The 24,619-nt window shown below is 40.8% G+C and overlaps 1 protein-coding gene across 2 annotated transcripts in view; it reads left to right on the top strand.

Moving 5' to 3' along the window:
• STAC (SH3 and cysteine rich domain) overlaps window positions 1–24,619 on the top strand; it is a 288,021-nt gene that overhangs the window by 95,557 nt on the left and 167,845 nt on the right. For both annotated transcript variants that reach the window (XM_056520385.1, XM_056520384.1), the window contains exon 2: window positions 11,698–11,974. In XM_056520385.1, the coding sequence (XP_056376360.1) occupies window positions 11,698–11,974 (277 nt within the window). The remainder of the gene's footprint in view (window positions 1–11,697; window positions 11,975–24,619) is intronic.

Raw genomic sequence — 24,619 nt, 5'->3', positions numbered from 1 at the left:
TATGGGGACACATAAATAAACAAGTACTGTATAGAATGCGGTACTGGGACACCACAAACCCCCTTACTAAAGATAAGTCAGCCTCGACGTCTGTCCCCTGAGACAGAGGGACTAGGACTAAAACAGGATGCTATAAAACAGGATGAACTATACATTTGCTATACATCCTAAGTAGACTAAACACATTTTGATGCTATCTAGACATTTGAATACTATCTAGACATTTGAATGCTATCTAGACATTTAAATGCTATCTAGACATTTAAATGCTGTTCAGACATTTAAAGAAAGCTATCTATCCTTTAGTTTCTAGCTTCCTATACAACTTTATTAAACTTATGATACATTTTGAGGCTTACTAGGCAATTAAATCTCTCTAGACAATTAACTAGCTATCTAAGACATTTTTATTAGCTCTCTATACATTCTGAGGCTAAACTGAACATTACCACATACTTCTATATATAAGGCTAACTAGACATTAGTACAGCTCTATTTACCTTTTGCATCAAGCTGATTAGACATTTGTATTATCTCACACATTCTATATGCCAAACATCAAGTTACCTGTTAGTTAGTACACGAAGGGTATACTGGCTAGCCGGAAGCTAGGTCACAGTAAGGGTGGCTACTAGGGTCTATCGACTACACGCTACTTACCCCTAGAGCACTTTCAAAACAACCTATCCAGGTTATTCTAAGAATTACGTGTTTATTTTCTGTATTTGCAAGAGCACCTGCTGGCCAGGCAGAGCATTTCACACACGCAATGAAAAGAGAAAAGAAGAACTGTACCTAACAGTGGCAGGAATTGGGTATAAATATGCTACAATTAAGTGTCACTTAAGTGAGATATTTATTTGTTTTTGTGTATGCACTAGAGAAATTTTGAAGTAGTACATTAAGTGAGTAATCTAGGGTACTGGAAAGTGCTATTTGAAAGAGAATCCTCCCTATCATTTTTTTGGGGGGGTTGAGACAGGTGCTAGCGATGGGCGACAGCAATAATACTACCCTCGGAGGAGCCGAGGTGTCCCCTATTGAGTTACTACTAAACACCTTTGATTTATGATACATTTGTATGTACAAAAATGTATACATATTTTTAGTGGAGTGTACACGTGCTGTACGTCGATATTTTCCATGTACAACTCTGAGCAATTTTAATGTACATAGACATTTGACTATATTTTCTATGTAAATTCCTCAGAAATTCCCAAAGGGTGCAAAGTCCCACGCGGAACAAGTTACCAATCAAAAACATACAAAAAGCGTGACTTCAGACTAAAATATTAAATTTTATTGGTACAAATAGTAAAATACACATATAGGCAAAAAAAGCCAAAAGAATCAATACAATACTGGACACATGACAATGAGAGCGAAGAAGATGGGCTATCTCACTCCAACATTTAAGGTATTATCAAGTGGTGAGGAATGAAAATGGGAGATGAGACGCCACTGCCCGACATCCTGGCTTCTTCCAGTGGCGTCTCATCTCCCATTTTCATTCCTCACCACTTGGTAATACCTTGAATATTTGTTGTTTTCACTAAAGGACTGTGATTGTTCTTAGTTTATTCAGAGGTACCTGCCTCACTTGCACTTAGCTAATTCATACCATTGAATTTGGCCTTAATTGAGCCATGTTGGCGTGAGATAGCCCATCTTCTTCGTTCTCATTGTCATGTGTCCAGTATTGTATGTTGTGTATTGATTCTTTTGGCTTTTTTTTGCCTATATGTGTATTTTACTATTTGTACCAATAAAATTTAATATTTTAGTCTGAAGTCACGCTTTTTGTATGCTTTTGATTAATATATTTTCTATGTACAAACCTAACTTACTATTTATGTACACAACCACAGGGACATCTTTCTGTGTACGGAACCATATACAAATTTACTATATATTTATCAACACTCCAAGATATTTCAGGTGCATTCACCCGATAAGTGCAACATTTGTCATAAGAGTTCTTATGAAGTTGGTGATTTATAGATGAAGCAGGCGTGTAAAGATCAACAGTCCACCTACACTAGGAGTCCAAGACGATATACTAATTGGCGTGTAAGGATCAGCAGTCCACCTACACTAGGAGTTCAATTCAAGAGTGAACACGGCCTTAACCACAACTCAGCCGGGTACAGTCCTTGATGAATCTCCTACAGGCTAGAAGTCTCTTGACTTAAAAGTCAGGCACAAGCTTAGTGGTTACATTGCTGAACTTTAAACTGAAACAAACTTAGCACAGTCCTGCTAGGCACTTTCTTGAACTTGGTTCCTGTAAGACAACATGGTTAGACAGAAAAACAATAAGACATTACTTTAGAGTCTCTTTAGAAGATGTTCTTCTTCGCTCTTGTAGTGCCTCTCTTGGTTCCCCTATATCTGCCAACATCAAGGGCAGGATCAGACTTGACATAGCTTTGCCACACCACATTGGTGAGAATGGAGTTGTGGAAGGCAGCTTGAGAAGGGGTTATAGGCTTACTAGCCGGGATTACTGTGGGGCAATAGGGCTTGCGCACCATCTCCAAATTAGGAGCAACCCATGACCCTTTCGTTGGTACCTAAGGAACTGGCAAACTCTCATTGCTCCGAGAGGGCCTTGGTACATCTGTGGGTACCCCAGGGTTAGACAAACTCTCACTGCTCCGAGAGGGTCTAGGTACCGACTTGGGTGGCCGCAATTTTGGCCTGTTTTCTTGACCATGTAGAACTTGACTCTCGACGGTATGAAGAAGATAAAGAACTTGGTCCTTTGCTGTACACAGAAAATTATTAACTTGACTCTTTAGGCTCCTTCTCCTTGGGTACGCTGGTGGAGGCGTTAGGAGCAGACCTTGTCGGCCTCAAGTTGAAGGGATTGGACTCCCAATCCGTTGACGGGAAATATTTGAAAGGAAGCTGTGTTGGGGCTGTTGGTCTGGTGACCGCTGCAGCCCATTCTCCACGGAGGCTCTGGATGGGGGTGTACTCCACAATTTCACCCACCTCTAAGGTATTGAACTTTTTATGGAGATATGGCCTTTGCACTGCTCGCCGGTTTACGAGGATGGTCTGCCCAGTGTGGCAGTCAAGGAGTGTCCCATAACCTCTGACCTTGTCGAACTTGGCCACAGTTGCTCTTCTTCTTTCCAATGGCTCCTCCCCTTCTCGGGGGTGATCCCATTTACTGATGTACAATGCCTCCATTTACTTGGTATTTTCTTGATACCGCACTCTTTCTTCATAGGGCAAGTGTACGTGCTTTGAAGCATAGAGTTCCTTGTATCGGGCCTTTAGCTTTTCCATCAATTTAGCCAGCTCGGCTTCTTGACGGGCCCTTTCCCTTTCTGCAGTTGGGATTGGTGGGAGTGTCTTCCCAGGTAACGGTTGAAGTACTCTGTGCATGTACTCAATCAGCTCCGGCTCATCTCCGAACACCCATTGCAGCAATTTTGGTGAGCACGGTCGTGCACTTGGCAAACTTGATCGAGGAATGACCTCAGGGCTGGAGGAGGAAGAATAGGCCGCCGTAGGCGGGGTACTCACAGCAGACTCCTCCGACGGGATCTCGGCCCACGAGCCCCAGGTCCTGTGGTGAGGGGACAATCTCACCGGTGACGCACCTCCAGGTGTCTCTGCACTGTTCACTGGAGGTGTCTCTGGCCAATCGTCGTCGTCATCATCAGGCAGTGGGGGAAGATTTCAGGCCCCCTCTTCGTCTAATGACAACCGCTGCAGACGGTCAGCAAGCTCTTGAAAAAGTTGGGCTGCGACTGCCACAACTTTCCGTGTTTCTGCCGCCATTTTGCCAACTTGACCACGTGGAACGCTGCTCTCCGCCATGTCTGTACTCTCCGGCTCTCTCTGCAGACTGGAAAGGTTGCTCTCTGTGGCGTCTTTTATAGTGGGCTTCTCTAACATGGCACAGGGCAGGAAGGACACTATCGGTGCAGCCCGTCTTCGGGTCCCTCCAGAAACGATTCCTGCATCTATGAGTTCCCCTTCGGCTGCGACACAGCAACTTGGTGGCCACGCCCAGGGGCGTGGCGTGGCACGGCGTGGGCTTTCTTCACGCGCTTTTCTGGTAACAGTTGAGGTCCGCCCTTGCTGACTGGACCAGAGGATCGCAGCATAAATTCGTTGCGCAGTTTACACATTGTAGTTGCAAGCAGATTTTCGCCTCCCCCCCTTACTTTTCTCTTGGCCCCCTTGTATGGTGCACCACAAGCACCGTTCCTGTACACAGCAACACATGAATAAAGTTCGCTTCTTAGGGGGAGTACACTTTCACTAGTGGCAATGGTAGGCACACACCTGAATCCTGTTCGTGCAACGCCAAAAAGGCTTTGTGGTAGCCCTTGGGGGGTGTATGGTAGTGTTGGTATGGTAATGGTATAGGAGGGGTTAATATTAACCCTGTCACTCGTGATGCCAGGGTGAGGGCTGGTATTATTGAGGTATAGCTTCGGCCTATCGCTGCCCTTCACAGAAACGACAGGCGTATGCAGATAATGACTGAAGGTCCACACTGGAGTTAAACTTGAACTGAAGTAAACTTTACTCTTGAACTTGCGGTACATTCAGAATACAGTAACAGTCTCTGTAATACACTTGTATAGACTTCAATGACTGACAGTTGCTGTGGACCTTGTGTCTTTTGCAGGTTAATAGAATCAAGGTAATTGGTGCGTGGATCCGGACGGATTTAGGGGTAGATTAGGTCTGGTAGTCCCGCAGAGTGTTTGGGGATTGATACACTCTATAACTATAATTGTTCAGCTGTTGCCGCAAGGCTCAGGCCTAACTCACTGCGATTACTGCTGTACAGGTCTTCTCTCATCAAGAGCACAGGAGCAAGAGAGCTAAAATGGCTGCCGTGTCCCTTATATGGACAGGGGGCGGAGCCTAATCTGATAGGTCCAAGGTCAGCTGTCACTCACCGTCACACAGGCTTCTGGATGATCATCTGACTTCTTATACACATAATAATACCAAAACGAGGCTAGAAATACCAAAGTGAGGCCTGGAACGCATCCAGAGTGAGGCTTGGAACGCATCACATGACCCGAAGGCCCTGCGACGCCATAGAAACAAGTAATTTACCATTTATTTACTTATATTATGCTATTTACATTAACCTATGCATAAATTACTAATTATATACTAGAATAGAGGCGACTAGGGGTAGTCTGGATTAATAGGAATCCCTACGTCCTAGGGACTCTGGCTATGGGGACCCATAAATAAACAAGTACCGTATAGAATGCGGTACTGGGACACCACATGGGGTAAACAAAATTGTTGGTACCCTTATAAAATTGTGGAAAAATAAGATTTTTTCAAGCATGTGATGCTCCTTTAAACTCACCTGGGGCAAGTAACAGATGTGGGCTATAAAAATATAAAAATCACACCTGAAAACAGGTAAAAAGGAGAGAAGTTCACTTAGTCTTTGCATTGTGTGTCTGTGTGTGCCACATTAAGCATGGATAAACAGAAAGAGGAGAAGAGAACTGTCTGGGGACTTGAGAACCAAAATTGTGGAAAAAATATCAACATTTAAATGAAATGAAACGCTATGGTAGGAGACCCAGGAAGACCCCACTGCTGACACAGAGACAAAAAATAGCAAGACTACATTTTGCGTAATTAACTTGAGTAAGCCAAAATCCTTCTGGGAAAACGTCTTGCGGACAAATGAGACCAAGATAGAGCTTTTTGGTAAAGCACATCATTCTACTGTTTACCGAAAACGAAATGAGGCCTACAAAGAATAGAACAGAGTACCTAAAGTGAAATATGGTGGGGGTTCAATGATGTTTTGGGGTTGTTTTGCTGCCTCTGGCACTGGGTGCCTTGGATGTGTGCAAGGCATCATGAAATCTGAGGATTACCAACAAATTTTGTGTGGCACTGTACAACCCAGTGTCAGAAAGCTGGGTTTGTGCCCGAGATCTTGGGTCTTCCAACAGGACAATGGCCCCAAACATATATGTCAAAAAGCAATAAAGCGCTGGAGAGTTCTGAAGTAGCCAGCAATGAGTCCAGATCTAAATCCCATTGAACACCTGTGGAGAGATCTTAACCCCTTAAGGACAAGGCCATTTTATACCTTAAGGACCGGAGCGTTTTTTGCAATTCTGACCACTGTCACTTTAAACATTAATAACTCTGGAATGCTTTTAGTTATCATTCTGATTCCGAGATTGTTTTTTCGTGACATATTCTACTTTAACTTAGTGGTAAAATTTAATGGTAACTTGCATCCTTTCTTGGTGAAAAATCCCAAAATTTGATGAAAAAAATGAAAATTTAGCATTTTTCTAACTTTGAAGCTCTCTGCTTGTAAGGAAAATGGATATTCAAAATATATTTTTTTTGGGTTCACATATACAATATGTCTACTTTATGTTTGCATCATAAAATTTATGAGTTTTTACTTTTGGAAGACACCAGAGGGCTTCAAAGTTCAGTAGCAATTTTGAAATTTTTCACAAAATTTTCAAACTCACTATTTTTCAGGGACCAGTTCAGTTTTGAAGTGGATTTGAAGGGTCTTCATATTAGAAATACCCCATAAAAGACCCCATTATAAAAACTACACCCCCTAAAGTATTCAAAAAAACATTCAGTAAGTGTATTAACCCTTTGGGTGTTTCACAGGAATAGCAGCAAAGTGAAGGAGAAAATTCAAAATCTTCATTTTTTACACTCGCATGTTCTTGTAGACCCAATTTTTGAATTTTTGCAAGGGATAAAAAGGAGAAAATTTTTACTTGTATTTGAAACCCAATTTCTCTCGAGTAAGCACATACCTCATATGTCTATGTTAATTGTTCGGCGGGCGCAGTAGAGGGCTCAGAAGGGAAGGAGCAACAAATGGTTTTTGGGGGGCATGCCGCATTTAGGAAGCCCCTATGGTGCCAGGACAGCAAAAAAAAAACACATGGCATACCATTTTGGAAACTAGACCCCTCGTGGGAACGTAACAAGGGGTAAAGTGAACCTTAATACCCCACAGGTGATTCACGACTTTTACATATGTAAAAAAAAAAATTATAATGTTTTACCTAAAATGCTTGTTTTCCCAAAATGTTTACATTTTTAAAAAGGGTAATAGCGGAAAATACCCCCCCAAAATTTGAAGCCCAATTTCTCCCGATTCAGAAAACACCCCATATGGGGGTGAAAAGTGCTCTGCTGGCGCACTACAGGTCTCACAAGAGAAGGAGTAACATTTGGCTTTTTGAAAGCAAATTTTGCTCTGGGGGCATGCCGCATTTAGGAAGCCCCTATGGTGCCAGAACAGCAAAAAAAAAAACACATGGCATACCATTTTGGAAACTAGACCCCTCGGGGAACGTAACAAGGGGTAATGTGAACCTTAATACCCTACAGGTGTTTCACGACTTTTGCATATGTAAAAAAATATATTTTTTTTTTACCTAAAATGCTTGGTTTCCCAAAATTTTTACAATTTTAAAAAGGGTAATAGCAGAAAATACCCCCCAAAATTTGAAGCCCAATTTCTCCCGATTCAGAAAACACCCCATATGGGGGTGAAAAGTGCTCTGCTGGCGCACTACAGGTCTCAGAAGAGAAGGAGTCACATTTGGCTTTTTGAAAGCGAATTTTGCTCTGGGGGCATGCCGCATTTAGGAAGCCCCTATGGTGCCAGAACAGCAAAAAAAAAACACATGGCATACCATTTTGGAAACTAGACCCCTCGGGGAACGTAACAAGGGGTAATGTGAACCTTAATACCCTACAGGTGTTTCACGACTTTTGCATATGTAAAAAAATATATATTTTTTTTAACCTAAAATGCTTGTTTTCCCAAAAATTTTACATTTTTTAAAAGGGTAATAGCAGAAAATACCCCCCAAAATTTGAAGCCCAATTTCTCCCGAGTACGGCGATACCCCATATGTGGCCCTAAACTGTTGCCTTGAAATACGACAGGGCTCCAAAGTGAGAGCGCCATGCGCATTTGAGGCCTAAATTAGGGACTTGCATAGGGGTGGACATAGGGGTATTCTACGCCAGTGATTCCCAAACAGGGTGCCTCCAGCTGTTGTAAAACTCCCAGCATGCCTGGACAGTCAACGGCTATCTGGCAATACTGGGAGTAGTTGTTTTGCAACAGCTGGAGGCTCCGTTTTGGAAACAGTGGCGTACCAGACGTTTTTCATTTTTATTGGGGAGGGGGGTTGTATAGGGGTATGTGTATATGTAGTGTTTTTTACTTTTTATTTTATTTTGTGTTAGTGTAGTGTAGTGTTTTTAGGGTACAGTCGCACGGGCGGGGGTTCACAGTAGTTTCTCGCTGGCAGTTTGAGCTACGGCAGAAAATTTGACGCAGCTCAAACTTGCAGCCGGATACTTACTGTAATCCTCCGCCCATGTGAGTGTACCCTGTACGTTCACATTGGGGGGGGGGGGAACATCCAGCTGTTGCAAAACTACAACTCCCAGCATGTACGGTCTATCAATGCATGCTGGGAGTTGTAGTTTTGCAACCGCTGGAGGCTCCGTTTTGGAAACAGTGGCGTACCAGACATTTTCATTTTTATTGGGGAGGGGAGGGGGGCTGTGTAGGGGTATGTGTATATGTAGTGTTTTTTACTTTTTATTTTATTGTGTGTTAGTGTAGTGTAGTGTTTTTAGGGTACAGTCACACGGGCGGGGGGTTCACAGTAGTTTCTCGCTGGCAGTTTGAGCTGCGGCAGAAATTTTGCCGCACCTCAAACTTGCAGCCGGATACTAACTGTAATCCTCCGCCCATGTGAGTGTACCCTGTACGTTCACATTGGGGGGGGGAACATCCAGCTGTTGCAAAACTACAACTCCCAGCATGTACGGTCTATCAGTGCATGCTGGGAGTTGTAGTTTTGCAACAGCTGGAGGCACACTGGTTGTGAAACACCGAGTTTGGTAACAAACCCCCAGCATGTACGGACAGCAGAAGGGCATGCTGGGTGTTGTAGTTATGCAACAGCTGGAGGCATACTACTTTGGCTGGGGATGCTGGGGATTGTAGTTATGCAACAGCTGGAGACACACTGGTTTACTACTTAACTCAGTGTGCCTTCAGCTGTTGCAAAACTACAACTCTCAGCAGTCACCGACAGCCAACAGGCATGCTGGGAGTTGTAGTTATGCAACCACCAGATGCACCGCTACAACTCCCAGCATGCACTTTAGCTGATTGTGCAAGCTGGGAGTTGTAGTTACACAACAGCTGAAGGTACACTTTTCCATAGAAAGAATGTGCCTCCAGCTGTTGCAAAACTACAAGTCCCAGCATGCCCATAAGGGCATGCTGGGAGTTGTGGTGGTCTGCCTCCTGCTGTTGCATAACTACAGCTCCCAGCATGCCCTTTTTGCATGCTGGGAGCTGTTGCTAAGCAACAGCAGGAGGCTGTCACTCACCTCCAACGATCCTCGCCGCACAGGTCAGTCCCTCGTCGTCTCCGCCGCCGCCACTGCTCCTGGGGCCCCGATCCCAACAGGGGCGCCGGGGATCGGGGTCCCCAGCACCCGGGGTGCACGTCCCGCACCCGCTCACGTCCTCCGGAAGAGGGGCGGAGCGGGTTGCGGGAGTGACACCCGCAGCAGGCGCCCTGATTGGTCGGCCGGTAATCCGGCCGACGAATCAGGGCGATCGTGAGGTGGCACCAGTGCCACCTCACCCCTGCTGGCTCTGGCTGATCGGGGCCGTCTCTGACGGCCCCGATCAGCCAATAATTCCGGGTCACCGGGTCACTGGAGACCCGATTGACCCGGAATCCGCCGCAGATCGCTGGACTGAATTGTCCAGCGATCTGCGGCCATCGCCGACATGGGGGGTCATAATGACCCCCCTGGGCGATATGCCCCGATGCCTGCTGAACGATTTCAGCAGGCATCGGGGACCGGCTCCGCTCCAGATGGTTGCGGGGGGCCGGTAAAACACATGACGTTCTCATACGTCATGTGTCCTTAAGGACTCGGAAATGGAGACGTATGAGAACGTCATGTGTCCTTAAGGGGTTAAAATTGCTTTTGGGAAAAGGCGCCCTTCCAATAAGAGAGACCTGAAGCAGTTTGCAAAGGAAGAGTGGCCAAGCATTCCGGCTGAGGGGTGTAAGAAGCTTATTGATGGTTATAGGAAGCGACTGATTTCAATTCTTTTTTCCAAAGGGTGTGCAACCAAATATTAAGTTGAGGGTGCCAATAATTTTGTGTAGCCCATTTTTAGAGTTTGGTGTGACATTATGTCCAATTTGCTTTTTTTCCTCCCTTTTTTGGTTTAGTTCCAATACACACAAAGGGAATAAACATGTGTATAGCAAAACATGTGTTACTGCAATCCTTTTCTGTGGGAAATACTTCATTTTCTAGAAAAAGTGGTGCCAGGGGTGCCAACATTTATGGCCATGACGATATGCTCTTTTCACATTTGTTTTCATTAATAACTGTATTCCCTGTAATATTACAATGTTGGAAAAATTGTTTTCCCTGTAGAACTCTACATTGTGCTTTTCCTCTGGTAAACTGTATTTTCCCTAGCATAAGAGAGAGGCAAAAAAAATTTAAAAAATTTAAAAAAAAAACAGTACAGAGTAATTCTCCCCCCCCCCCCCCCCAAAAAAAAATAAAAAATAAAAAATATGAAGTGCTTCTTATGGTCTAGCAGTAAGCTTCCGACATGTGGGATTTTATAAATTTTTAGCATCTTCTTCACTGTGTTTAGGTATTTTAACCTTTGTATGAGACAGACTATGATATGTACTAAGACTCTTTACAATACTATTAACTGTGTTTTTATGAATTTGTCCAAATGTAACCATCAATTGACTTAAGTGTATTTTCTAGAATTCATTATTTATAGTTATGCCTACATAAAAAGTCACACTGCATATTTTTATGATAGAACTGACACTATGCTTTAACATGAAATGTAATTGCATTTTTCTAATTACCTAAACCAGGTTAGGTGTTAAAAAGATGAAAGCTTGTAGTGCAACATATAGACTTGTTTGATGCTGTGAGATAAAGGGAATTTAAAGATGTACAGCCATTGTTTTAAGTCATTCTTAATGTAAGTGTTCTATAGAGCCCTTTCATTCGGGAAGTCAATGATGATCCGAGACTTCCCCAATTATTTAGGCCTTTAATACACGGGGCAACTAAGAGCCGAATAGGCTGATATCTGCCTGTGTAATAGGCTGAGAAAGAAGCAAACGCTCATTCATTGGCTGATCAGGTAAAAAAAAAATCATTGGCTGTCAGCCACAGATCTTCCCATGTGATGGGAAATGTGTGGCCGAACGCTGATAGTAACACAGAGCTTTGAGAATGGTCCAGCAATTGTTTGTGTGTCCCCTTCCATAAGACACTCAAGCCATGCAAAGACACTGTAAATTATTGCCGATCTACTAGATCAGTGTTTGTTTACTGTGCAGGGTCAGCCCATGAAATACGGCCCTTAATCATATGTATGTAAGACTTATCAGAAGAGTCTCTCTTTTTACAATAAAGTCAATTAAACATAGAGACATAAAAGGGTGGCCTTTGTAGCAGACAGGGATAATGAAACATTTAAGGATATTCAGTTTTTTTTATTCATAAGTATTCTGTTTTTTAGCAGTTTGCACACAGATACAAATATAAAAAAATGATGGCTAAATATCTGATTTGCTAATCTTTCTTTATTGTTTACAGCTTCAGAAACTAAAGAAATCACTGTCATTCAAGACCAAGAGTGTACGCAGTAAAAGCGCTGATAACTTCTTCCAAAGAACTAGTAATGAAATGAAATTCCAAGTAGATTTGGAGCCAGAAGGTAGTCCAACCAATGCCAGTCAGATCCAAAGCTCAGAGACTCAGCCGTCAACTCCAACCAAAGTCCCACAGCCACCTGACAGCAAAGCACATGTTTTTCAGGAACACATCTTTAAAAAGCCCACTTTTTGTGATGTATGCAACCACATGATTGTAGGTAAGACTTTTAAATTCATTATCTTGAGTATATGTTGGACATATCATATGGTATAAGGTGGCTCTATATCCATAGTTTTTAAACGTCAAATATATTTTTCACATCAAAAATTATAATGATTGAGGAAGAAATATGTCAATGGTTTCTGTGTAGGTTTTGGTGAAAAATACTCTCAGATATTTAAAGGGGTACTCTGCCCCTAGACATCTTATCCCCTATCCAAAGAATAGGGGATAAGTTGTCAGATCGCTGGGGACCCCGGGGATCGCTGCTTCAGCACCCGCTATCATTACTGCACAGAGCGAGATCGCTCTGTACGTAATGACGGGCAATACAGGGGCCGGAGCAGCGTTACGTCACGGCTCCACCCCCTCGTGATGTTGCGGCCCGCCCCCGTCAATACAAGTCTATGGGAGGGGGCGTGGTGGTCGTCACGCCCCCTACCATAGACTTGCATTAAGGGGACGGGCCGTGATGTCATGAGGGGCGGAGCCATGACGTCACGCTGCTCCGGCCCCTGTATCGCCCGTCATTACACACAGAGCGAACTCGCTCTGTGCAGTAATGATGGCGGAGTGCCGCAGCGGCGATCCCCGGGGTCGCCAGCAGTGGGACCGAGGCAATCTAACATCTTATCCCCTATCCTTTGGATAGGGGATAAGATGCCAGGGGCGGAGTACCCCTTTAAGTAACCACTGATTTGCAGCATTGAGTAAAGAAATTATGTTTTTACACTAGTTTTCTGAAGAAATTATTGATAAATTCCCACATTGGTGCATAAAACGTTAGGAAAGACGAAACTGAAATGTATTACTTTATTTTTGCTATCTTACTATAGGTTTTCTTCAAACTCCTTTACATGTAGAATAAGGTGTTCTTCTCTATATGTCAGGAACATGTAAAATCATATCCCTTATAATTGATCTTTGCAAATTCTATACCTTTAATATTAGCATAGAAATACACAAATGAGTCCATCTCACTGCAGAGTGCCAGGGTGTGTGCACGGAAGTGCCACGCCAGCACAGTCCAGTATGTAAAACAGCACAGAGAAACACCAGCTTACAACCATGGGCAAAAAGAAATCACTTGTAGACTTATTAGGTTTCCATTACAGGAATGAAACACAAAATACAGAAACCAACACGTTTTGTGTTGATTCAGCCTTTAATCATGATAACCATGGCTGGACACAACAGACTGGGCAAAGCATCTTGCAGTATTTTGCCTGCCGTAATAACAGGGTGCCTGACCATAGACAACTGCTGTACTTTGCCATCAGTAGGCAAAGTCGCATCACCAGATATATGTGAAATCCCCCTTAATACCTACAAACTTTATTTTTTATGTTAGCATTATAATAGTTTAATATAGGTACATATATAATTGAAATCAACAATACCAATAGAGTATGTTTTGGGGGCAGTGCTGTAGCTGGAGCAGAGATAATAGTTGCACCCAGGTAACATATTAAACATCACTGCAATAAAGCAAATATATCTGATTTTGGAGTCCAGGACCTAAGTTAAATGACAGACCAGCTCCATGAAACATTTCTGTAGCTTGGTTTCCAAAGTAACAAGAGTGTGGTCCAATCAGGGAAGGGTGCTAAAGAGTCAGTAAGCGACTTTAAGATCCACAAAAAGGAGAAATGTTTTCACAGCAAATATAGCATAGAATATACATAAAGAAATTGTCTAAAACAGACAACCCCCATGTCCCAATATACTTTGAAATGGTTAAGTACAAGTAATAAATTCTATTCAACTAATTTTTTTATTGATTTTATTTTTAAACATAAGCCTAAATTAATGTCATAGACAGCAACGAAATGTTCATTAGGTATTCTTGGCTCTTACAATAGATCCAGAATTTTAGATATAAAGATTGAGGGCCAAGGCCATGACGAGCCATCTGTTAGTGCAGTACAAACAACTAAAGCCATGAAACAGAAGCTGTTATTTCTATTTAAGAAATGTATCATGATTTAACTGTCACGCTGAAGAAATTTACAAGCTCAGGACAATATGTTCAACAAAAGCATGAGCCATCAACTTCTACAAAAGAAAGTCAGATTTATTGTAATTTCATTTATTGCCTGTTTACAGTGTTGAGGCCAGATGGGGAATTACTTCCCACATAGAGACATTCAGTGTACAGAACCATTAAAATATTTTGGTTATTTATTTCCCATTTCTCCTCTCCTTTTTGGTGACAATCACCTCAATAAAAAAGAATTATATATATATATATATATATATATATATATATATATATATATAGGAACTGAGAAGATGAAAACGTGCATGTAAGAATTGACATGATATTGGGTAAGTGTGAAAGGCAAGGGATCAGGCAGTGCGTACCCCCGCAAAGAGTTTATGGGGAGGAGGGGAGACAGGCAACGTTTTTTTTTTTTTCCCACTGATCGTTACTGACCTGCACTTTCTAGCAGCTCCAATCACACAGCCTTCATATTCTTTAGCAAAGGTGACCCATGGGCATGCTGACGCCAGCTCCCAGGTTACAAAAGCCCTCACTCTACTGACAGGGCTTACAATACTTGTTCATGCACCACATGTTTCCTGTGCCATTTTATGTGATCCTAACTCCTCCCCCTGTTGGAACAGTAGTACAAACCTAGTACTGTTTGCCCCCTCCCCACCCCGATACAGGGTCTACACACAAATGAGCAGGTGTGATTTGCTGGTTTCCATGCTGTCTGGGTGCAACCAACCTCCAGCTGGTCAAAAAAGCACTATACATGATATATGTTTATATGCAATAATGTACAGCATGATATACACAAGATAATACTTGGCACACATTGGGTTAAGTAAAAGGAACAACAGAATAAAAGAACAACAGAGTCTTTCTTCAGGGAGAAAAGCAAGTTTTCTTTAAAAGTAAAAGAAACAAAGAACAATAATAAAAGGCCCAAGGCGCAGCTAACTTGCAAATCTCAGCAAAGGTTACATAGAAAAAAATGTTATTTACAAATATTTGGTATTGCTCAGATTGCCCAAATTGTCCCAACTATTAAAATATAGCAATATTGATCCTGTACGGTAAACAATGTAAATTAATTTTTTTTTTTTAAAGACATCAAAAATGGTACAAAAAATAAATAAATAAATAAATACAAATCACAATGCAGAAAATTTGCCCTCAAACAACCTCATAGGTGTAAAAGTTAAAGAGGTCAGAAAAAGTAGATTGTAAGCATACTTACCTTTTCTATTATTGCACAAAATATATAAATATGCATTTTGTTGTAATTGTATTGACTCACAGAATACAGTAAAGATACCATGAAAGTTTTACCATAAAGCATACTGTGTAAAAACAAAACCCCCTAAAGTTTTTTTTAAAGTTTCCTATTACAAATAATATATAATTTTTTTTGCTTCACTGTGCATTTTTACGGTAAAATAAAAGGTAATCACAAAGTACAATTGTTCCCACAAAAAAAAGGCCCTACAGTACTGAGCCAGGCACACAGCACAGCGCCATGGAGCACATCTTCCATGCTGTTTTCAAACAATCCCCGTACACGAAACTTCACCGATCTATGTACAGGGGCCTCCCACCCTGCCGCCATGCTACGTCCGATGTCTATGTGTGCAAGGCAGAACTAGCAGTTTATACAGTGTACAGTCAGGCGGGTTAGTGACTTTATGATTAACCATTGAAAATCTAAGGGTCTAAAGTTTGAACAGGAATTAGATTCCAAAATAAATAAGTCAGGGAGGTTATTACCTTAACCATAACCACCTCTTAATTCTCTACAGTATTGCTCTTTAAATTCTGAGACACACCCCGGTTGAAAATTATTTGGCAATTTTGACAGAAGTTAATAAAGGCCATTGTCTTAACCTCTGTAGCTACATTGATCTCTAGGTTGGCAAAAAAAAAGAATAAAAAAAAAAAAAGATTATTTTCTGACTATTTTAATGACCTTCTGGGTTTAGGTGATAATTTTGGAAAATGTTTTTTTTTTTAGCCTAGTCCACTGGTTGGGCTACTGTGTCCAAACATTCTTGAGAAGCCTTGCTTTATGACAATAGGTATTTATACTTGGTTCAAAGTCAAAAGGTCATAATGAGTGGAACTGGAATAGCGCCCTAAAGAAACTGAGAACTTAGGCTGATCTCACTGCTGACAGTAACATAACACTTCTGGGATTTCAAGGTGCTCACATACGTCTGCTCATGTGGTACTAGACTCATGGACTCATTTGATAATGTCAGTGATGTGGTTTACAATGAGTGTGAGTGATCTTGTTTGGAGGACAAAGTGGAATTCAATGTATAATTCATGTGTAGTACCTGTGCTGGTTCTTTAGTTTGTTTGTTTGTTTGTTTGTTTTCAATATTGGGCATACTTACTTGTCTAGTATTAAATGCTTCAGAAACATTCTGAAAAAGTTGGCGGGCATTCTACCAATATGCTAATATATTTTTATAGCTATAGTTTCATTTAGTGATCTGTAGACCATTGTGCAATATATCATTCTGCATGCAGAGACTGAACTTTGTTCATTCCAGTCTGGGATATGGTTATTAAGGTACTCTGTAGATTACGTGTTAGGTTAATAGTTATTCTGATTCGTATTCTGGCTGGGAAAAGATTTCTTTTTCTTTTGGAGAAACTGTAGTTTTCTGTAATAAATATGAGCTTGCTTAGAAGTCAGGGTTAGATGGAAACAGATGATTAGACTCTCAATTCAATTATTCTGCAGTGGTTTCTTCTTGGAGTTTCAATTACAGTTCTGTGGTATACTGGTTAGAGTGGTAAATCGTATTTGGTCCTCAGGCATCAATCTGTATCAACAAAAGTCTTCAAAATGAGGAATATCAGCCCATTTGTATCAATGTTTTGCTGAAAGTTCAGTTTAAAATGATGTAGAAAGTGAACTCAGCATGAAATAAATGGGTAGTCTACTTTGTGACACGGTTTAGGTCAAATAAATAACATTGTACTATAGCAGAACCATCCTGTTCTGGTTTTGTAGGATATATTAAATTGCTAGCATAAATCACAGAATACAATAAATTGCAGTACAGTAAAAAAATAAAATAAAAAAAACATAATGATTACTTATAAGTATCGGTATCACAGCCTAACACCCTGTTTTAAATTTTTTAACAGTATTCCATGCACTAGTTCAAGCACAAATCTTCAAGGGCTGGGCTTTATGGATGGAAATTTCTTTCTCTCTATCAGGTCAATAGGGCCTGTTTTTCTTTTTTGTTTATTGCTTTTTCTTGAAAAATGTCCTAAAGCTTCTTTAGGATAATAGAAAAGAAATTACTTTCCTGCAGGATGCCAAAACAGCATATGAATCCAGCCTTAGTTTATTTCTTTATTTTTTATGTCCATTAATGGAGCTATGTGAGGGCTTATATTTTTGTTGGATAAGTTGATGTTTTTAGTGTGTTAATTTACTAATTTTTAGGTATATGGAACTTTTTTTTATCTCTTTATATTTATTTTTGCAGAGAAGGTTATGAATGAATAACAGCAATTTTTGCATTATTTCAACATTTGGTTATGGATATTCTGTTTTTCATAATAAGACATTTTTAATTGGATGTTTTTTTTACATTTTTTAAACTTGTGTTTATTTTTAATTTTTAATCTCACTAGGGAACAATGATTAAATGCTTGTATCACACACTACAATACTTGCATAGTGCAGTATGTTATACTTATTAGCACTATTTGGGCATGGGAAGTGGTGGCATATGAACATCTTTGGTGACCACCTCATCACTTTGACATGTTATACTGTCAGAGATGTCAGCGTAAACGGGCTAGCAGTTTCCCTTTAATAAACTCAAACCGTGTTTTTTATAATATCGAGCTTCCATTGGACTTCTATATGAGCATATTTTCCTTTGACATAATCCCTGAAATAAGCGGTGTACTCTTGCAGGGATAAAATCACACCTAATTGACAATGTGATATTTTTATTTCAGTGCTAAACATTAAATTACATGTTGTTGGAGACTTTCGGCCCTATCCTTATATCCATTGTGCAGTAGGATTTTGTATACAGTAGCTATGGCTAATGTTATCTTGAATTGCCAATAAAAAAAAAGACTTTATGGCAGTTTTAAATTGCTAAGTAGCATTAGTATATTATTAGTAGCTATAATTTATATAGAAATGTAAAATGTAAAGAAGTGCTCACTACTATACCTTGTTCGTGAGCTGCCAGGCAATCCAAACAATGACATAATCTCTGCTTAGTATTTTATAGAAGTAAGTATGAAAACGATTTTACAGTTTGAAGAAATCCACCATTCTTTTCTTTAATAAATATAGGTTTTCATTTTCTTAATCAAATTCCTTCTAGAATGTGCACTAATCGGCAGAAATTGCAGTATCTGTATGCCTCTTTTCATTATCCTCAAGGGTAGCATAAAGAAAACAGAATATGTTCAAGGGTATTGCAGAACATTTCTTCACTTATTTTATTGTTATTTTTTATAATTTTTCAGTATGTGGCAAATAATTGTACAAAACTAAAAGACCATGAGGTACACATTGTTGATTTGCTGTTATATACTTGTGTTTATTTTTTGTTAACCCCTAGACGACAAAGGATGTACCTGTACATCCTTGCCGTTTGAGACCAAGGGCAAACCCTTATGCCCTATGATCATTAAAGAAGTAATTCAGCTTAGAAAAATGTATCCCCTATTCAAAGGATAGGGGAAAAGTGTCAGATCAGGGGGGGTTCGACCGTTAGGACTGTGTGATCTCCTGTACGGGACCCTGGCTCGCCACCTACACAGAGCAGTGTGGAACACCACACAAAGCTGGTAGAGCAGGTCCAGGTTGGGCAGTCACTTAGAAGCAGAGATCTTCACACACAACATAACTGCAGTGACCAGTACCTGTTCTGTATCCGCTACATGCTGGTGATGTAAGACATGTGATGATGCCACAATTATGTGACCAGTATATGTGGGGACAGAGCTCAGAAGTGCTGGATAGAAGAAAATGTGGTTGAAGCACCTGTCATAAGCGGCGCTTAAAAAGAGTGAGTGAGTGGCGGTCACATGTTTCCTGGATTGAACAGAGCTCAGATACATGCATATTTATAAAGGCAGTCTGGCAGAAGAGCGCACCAAGGGGCTGGAAACGCCCCCTGTGCGCCGAAGCTCTTCATTTACATTTCTGGATTTTGAACTATAACTGAAGAAGGGGTCTATTTAGGAAAAAAAGGTGGACAGTGTTAGAATCAGCATCACCTATTTATTTATTTATTTATTTATATAGCGCTTACAGATTCCGCAGTGCTTACACCTACACTATTACCCAGTACCAGCAGGTTAGCGTGTATGGTGCTGGTACAGATTCCCTTTAACCCCTTAAGGACCAAGGACGTACCGGTACGTCCTTGGTCCTGCTCTTCTGATATAACGCGGGGTTACACAGTAACCCCGCGTCATATCACGGCGGGCCCGGCGTCATAGTGAAGCCGGGACCCGCCTCTAATAGCGCGCAGCGCCGATCGCGGCGCCGCGCGCTATTAACCCTTTAGCCGCGCGCTCAAAGCTGAGCCGCGCGGCTAAAAGTGAAAGTGAAAGTTCCCGGCTAGCTCAGTCGGGCAGTTCGGGATAGCCGCGGCTAATCGCGGCATCCCGAACAGCTGACAGGACAGCGGGAGGGCCCCTTCCTGCCTCCTCGCTGTCCGATCGCCGAATGACTGCTCAGTGCCTGAGATCCAGGCATGAGCAGTCATGCAGCAGAATCGTTGATCACTGGTTTCTTATGAGAAACCAGTGATCAACATAGAAGATCAGTGTGTGCAGTGTTATAGGTCCCTATGGGACCTATAACACTGCAAAAAAAAAGTGAAAAAAAAGTGAATAAAGATCATTTAACTCCTCCCCTATTAAAAGTTTGAATCACCCCCCTTTTCCAATAAAAAAAAAAACACAGTGTAAATAAAAATAAAAATAAACATATGTGGTATCACCGCGTGCGGAAATGTCCGAATTATAAAAATATATCATTAATTAAACCGCTCGGTCAATGGCGTGCGCGCAAAAAAATTCCAAAGTCCAAAATAGTGCATTTTTGGTCACTTTTTATATCATTTAAAAATGAATAAAAAGTGATCAATAAGTCCTATTAATGCAAAAATGGTACCGTTAAAAACTTCAGATCACGGCGCAAAAAATGAGCCCTCATACCGCCCCATACACGGAAAAATAAAAAAGTTATAGGGGTCAGAAGATGACAATTTTAAACGCATTAATTTTCCTGCATGTAGTTATGATTTTTTCCAGAAGTCCGACAAAATCAAACCTATATAAGTAGGGTATCATTTTAATCGTATGGACCTACAGAATACATATCAGGTGTCATTTTTACCGAAAAATGTACTACGTAGAAACGGAAGCCCCCAAAAGTTACAAAACAGCGTTTTTTTTTCAATTTTGTCGCACAATGATTTTTTTTCCCGCTTCACCATAGATTTTTGGGGAAAATGACTGACGTCATTACAAAGTAGAATTGGTGGCGCAAAAAATAAGCCATCATATGGATTTTTAGGTGTAAATTTGAAAGAGTTATGATTTTTTAAAGGCAAGGAGCAAAAAACGAAAATGCAAAAACGGAAAAACCTCCGGTCCTTAAGGGGTTAAAAGTACCCTGAGAGCAGAAAAGATTATAGACTCCTAAGACCTCCAATATGTAAAGCTGTCAGAAAGATTTATATGCCACACACAACAAACTTTAAAAGCCATTGTGAGGGATTAAGGTGTTTTTTTTTTTTTTTTTTTTTTACCGACTAAAATAACCCTTAATCTCACACAACCTTTTTAAATTGCAAGCAAAATGCCCCATTTGTCCTTTTCGTTTACCATAATTATAGTGGGAATGTGGCAGGAGGGAAGGATTACTGCAATCTGAGAATATATGGCTAAAATTAGACTGCAGCTTGGTGGAATTATTATTATTTTTTTTTATAAAATGCTGACATAGCCACTTATTGGAGCTCCTGGGGGTTTTATATTATCTCTGGCAGGAAGTATTTTTGGAAGCCAGCCATGCTGCTATCTAGGGACATGCATATATAGACCAAACAAGTTAGATTATCCTCAGGTATCTTGGGAAGTTTATATTTAGCTAAAGAAAAGCATTGTTTGTCCACACTTGTCTCATTAGGGACCAAGCGGGAGGTAAATTTAGACTACAACAACTATATCTGCCTTGTTGTTTCCTTATATCTCTCAATGAGTCCCAGCAGAGAACATTTGCAGAGCTTTATTTGAAAATCTTTTCTCAAAATATTCAGGTTGTGGGATAACGTTGACACACAAACAGAATGATGCTAAATAGAGCTGAATGCCAAAAATGACATTTACTGTGTAGCAAAGGCTTTAGAAAATGCAGAGGAAAAAGCCTTTGGTTTGTTTGTTTTCAGTCGAGTACATTAGACTGATCCCACTCAACTGTTCTAAAGGGATACTGATGGCTTCTACTACTGGTGATAGATGGAGCAAGATATGTGTGTAGGAAGGAGATATATGAGCCGTGAAAATGGCGACACCACTAGTAAAGAAGATTTCCTGCTTGACCTGTAAAGCTGTCCGTACATAATCGATGGTGAACCAATCCCTCCATATAAATGCATAATCTGCTCAGCTGCATAATAACATTCCCAGTAATAGTGAAAGTATACTTACCAGTTTGGTTAGAAAGCTTTTTCCCTTTTATGAAGAGTACCCCATGTTTTATTGTTCATTTTATAGTTCAGTAGGATTTTGTTCTTGATAGTCATATAGTATCTTTTTTTTTAACCATTCCAAGTAACTTTCCACCACAGTGTCACCACAGACTGATTCCAGACCTAAGAACTTCACACATCACAACCAATTAAGTCATTTAAATAGTTACCATTTCAGCTCTAGAGAAATCTATTATGTCTAACTGCTCCAGTTTGTAATTTACCACCCCATGTATTATGTCTGTATTATATCTTTAACATGGTTTAACCACTTCCCCCGTCAATGATGTTTCCATCTTTTTTTCACATTTACAGAGCCACTTGAGGGCTTGTTTTTTGTGGGACCAATAGTACTTTAAAAAGACACCCTCCACGTTACTACAAAATGTACTGTGAAACGCTGCAATGCTGCAAATGATGAGGGATTTAGTTTTTGTACCATTCACTTTGCAGTGTGATAAATTATCTTTATTCTGCACAATTCAGTACAATTAGAGCAATACCCTATTTATATTATGTTTCATATTGTGGTAACAGGGTGTGATGAGGGCAGATGTTGTTACCCTAGGGGCAGATGGCATTTACTCCTTGTATTCGTGATGCCATGGCATGGTTTATCCTTGATACCACCCGAAGGTATATCGCTAGATTCTGGGCTAGGCATGGGGGCAATAATGACTCCAACGCCAAGTTACGGATTTAGATTTACTGAGGGTAGACAGATGGTAAAGTCTATACAGTTCAGCCAGGGCCCACGGAGTTGACCAGTGATTCAGAGACCTTAAGGGCTTGCTGGGACTGGCCAATGTAATGTAGGCCACGCTGACTTGACAGATGACAGGAACTGACTTGACTTGACTGAAGACTTACAAAGCTATGACAGTAGCTTACTTGCATTTGATGGGGGCTGCAGGACTTGACTTTGAGGCCTCCAACACTCTGGACACACATACTAGGCACGACTGACCTCAGCAAAGACTTATCTCCAAAGAGAGCGAGCTAGCTCCACCCAGGGCTTATATGAGGGAGACTAGCAGGGAGCCCATAGGTCACTCTTGGGGTCACTTGGTCACTGATACATCCTAGGTAACAATCACATGACATATCACATGGTACAACTCTTAAAGCAACAAGACATTTTATAATACATTACAATGCAGAACATATGTACAGGGGGGAAACAAGTACAAGGGAGTCCAGGGGACACTGAACGGAGGCTGCCAGACAGGGCAGCATGGGTACGGGGTAACACCTCCCGTACTGGGCCACCCAGTATGTTTACAGGGTGTGCCATAAACACATTAACAACCACGGACGTAATTGTACGTCCTGGTTTTGCGGGACTTCCTGCACCAGGACGTATATTTACGTCCTGTGTATGATCGCGTCATACATGGCAGGTTCCCTGCTGCTAGTAGCAGCCGGGGACCCGCCCATAATGGCCGAAATCCGCGATCGTGCGGATGTCCGCCATTAACCCCTCAGATTCCGTGATCAATACAGATCACAGCATCTGCGGCAGTGCGGTACTTTGAATGGATGATCGGATCGCCCGCAGCACTTCTGCGGCAATCCGATCCTCCAGCATGGCGGCTGGAGGTCCCCTCACCTGGCTCCGGCCATCTCCCGGGGTCTTCTTCTCTGGTCTGCGATCGAGCAGACCAGAGCAGAAGATCACCAATAATACTGATCAGTGCTGTATCCTATACATAGCACTGCACAGTATTAGCAATCAAACGATTGCTATAGATAGTCCCCTATGGGGACTATTAAAGTGTAAAATAAAAGTTGAGAAATGTAAAATTAAAATGTAAAAAAAATAGTGAAAAATCCCCTCCCTCAATAAAAATGAAAATTGTCAGTTTTTCCCCCAAAAAGTGTAAAAAATTTTTTATAAACATATTTGGTATCGCCGCGTGCGTAAATGTCCATACTATCAAAATATAATGTTAATTTTTCCGTATGGTGAATGGTGTAAACGTAAAAAAAATTTAAAAGTACAAAAATGCTTTTTTGTCACATTTTATTTAAAAAATTTATAAAAAAATGATCTAAAAGTTTTATATATGCAAATGTGGTATCGATAAAAAGTACAGATGACGGCGCAAAAAATAGTCCTATATATGGAGAAATGAAAAAGTTATAGGTGGTCAAAATAGGGCGATTTTTGATTACTGATTTTGTACAAAATGTTTTAGATTTTTTTTAAGCGGTACAAAAATATAAAAGTATCTAGCCATTGGTATCATTTTAATCGTATTGACCCACAGAAGAAAGAACACATGTCATTTTTACCGTAAAGTGTATAGTGTGAAAACAAAACCCTACAAAATTGTGTTTTTCATTTAAATTTCGTTGCAAAAATTTTTTGGGGGGTTTGCCGTACATTTTATGGTAAAATAAGAGGTTTCATTACAGAGTAAAATTGGTCACGCAAACAACAAGCCCTTATATGGGTCTGTAGATGGAAATATAAAGGAGTTATGGATTTTAGAAGGCAGAAAAACAAAAACACAAAAATAAAATTGGCCTGGTCCTTAAAGTGAAAATGGGCTTGGTCCTTTAGGGGTTAATATGGATACACCTTAATAAAATGGGAATTGTTGGTGATATTAACTTCCTGTTTGTGGCACATTAGTATATGTGAGGGGGAAAATTTTCAAGATGGATAGTGACCATGGTGGCCATTTTGAAGTCAGCCATTTTGAATCCAACTTTTGTTTTTTCAATAGGAAGAGAGTCATGTGACACATCAGACTTATTGGGAATTTCACAAGAAAAACAATGATGTGCTTGGTTTTAACGTACCTTTATTCTTTCATGAGTTATTTACAAGTTTCTGACCACTTATAAAATGTGTTCAATGTGCTGCCCATTGTGTTGGATTGTCAATGCA

Source organism: Hyla sarda, chromosome 5, assembly GCF_029499605.1.
Source record: "Hyla sarda isolate aHylSar1 chromosome 5, aHylSar1.hap1, whole genome shotgun sequence".
NCBI lineage: Eukaryota > Metazoa > Chordata > Amphibia > Anura > Hylidae > Hyla > Hyla sarda.
Note: the sequence above shows the minus strand (reverse complement) of the source record. Positions and strands in the feature narration are given on the sequence as shown.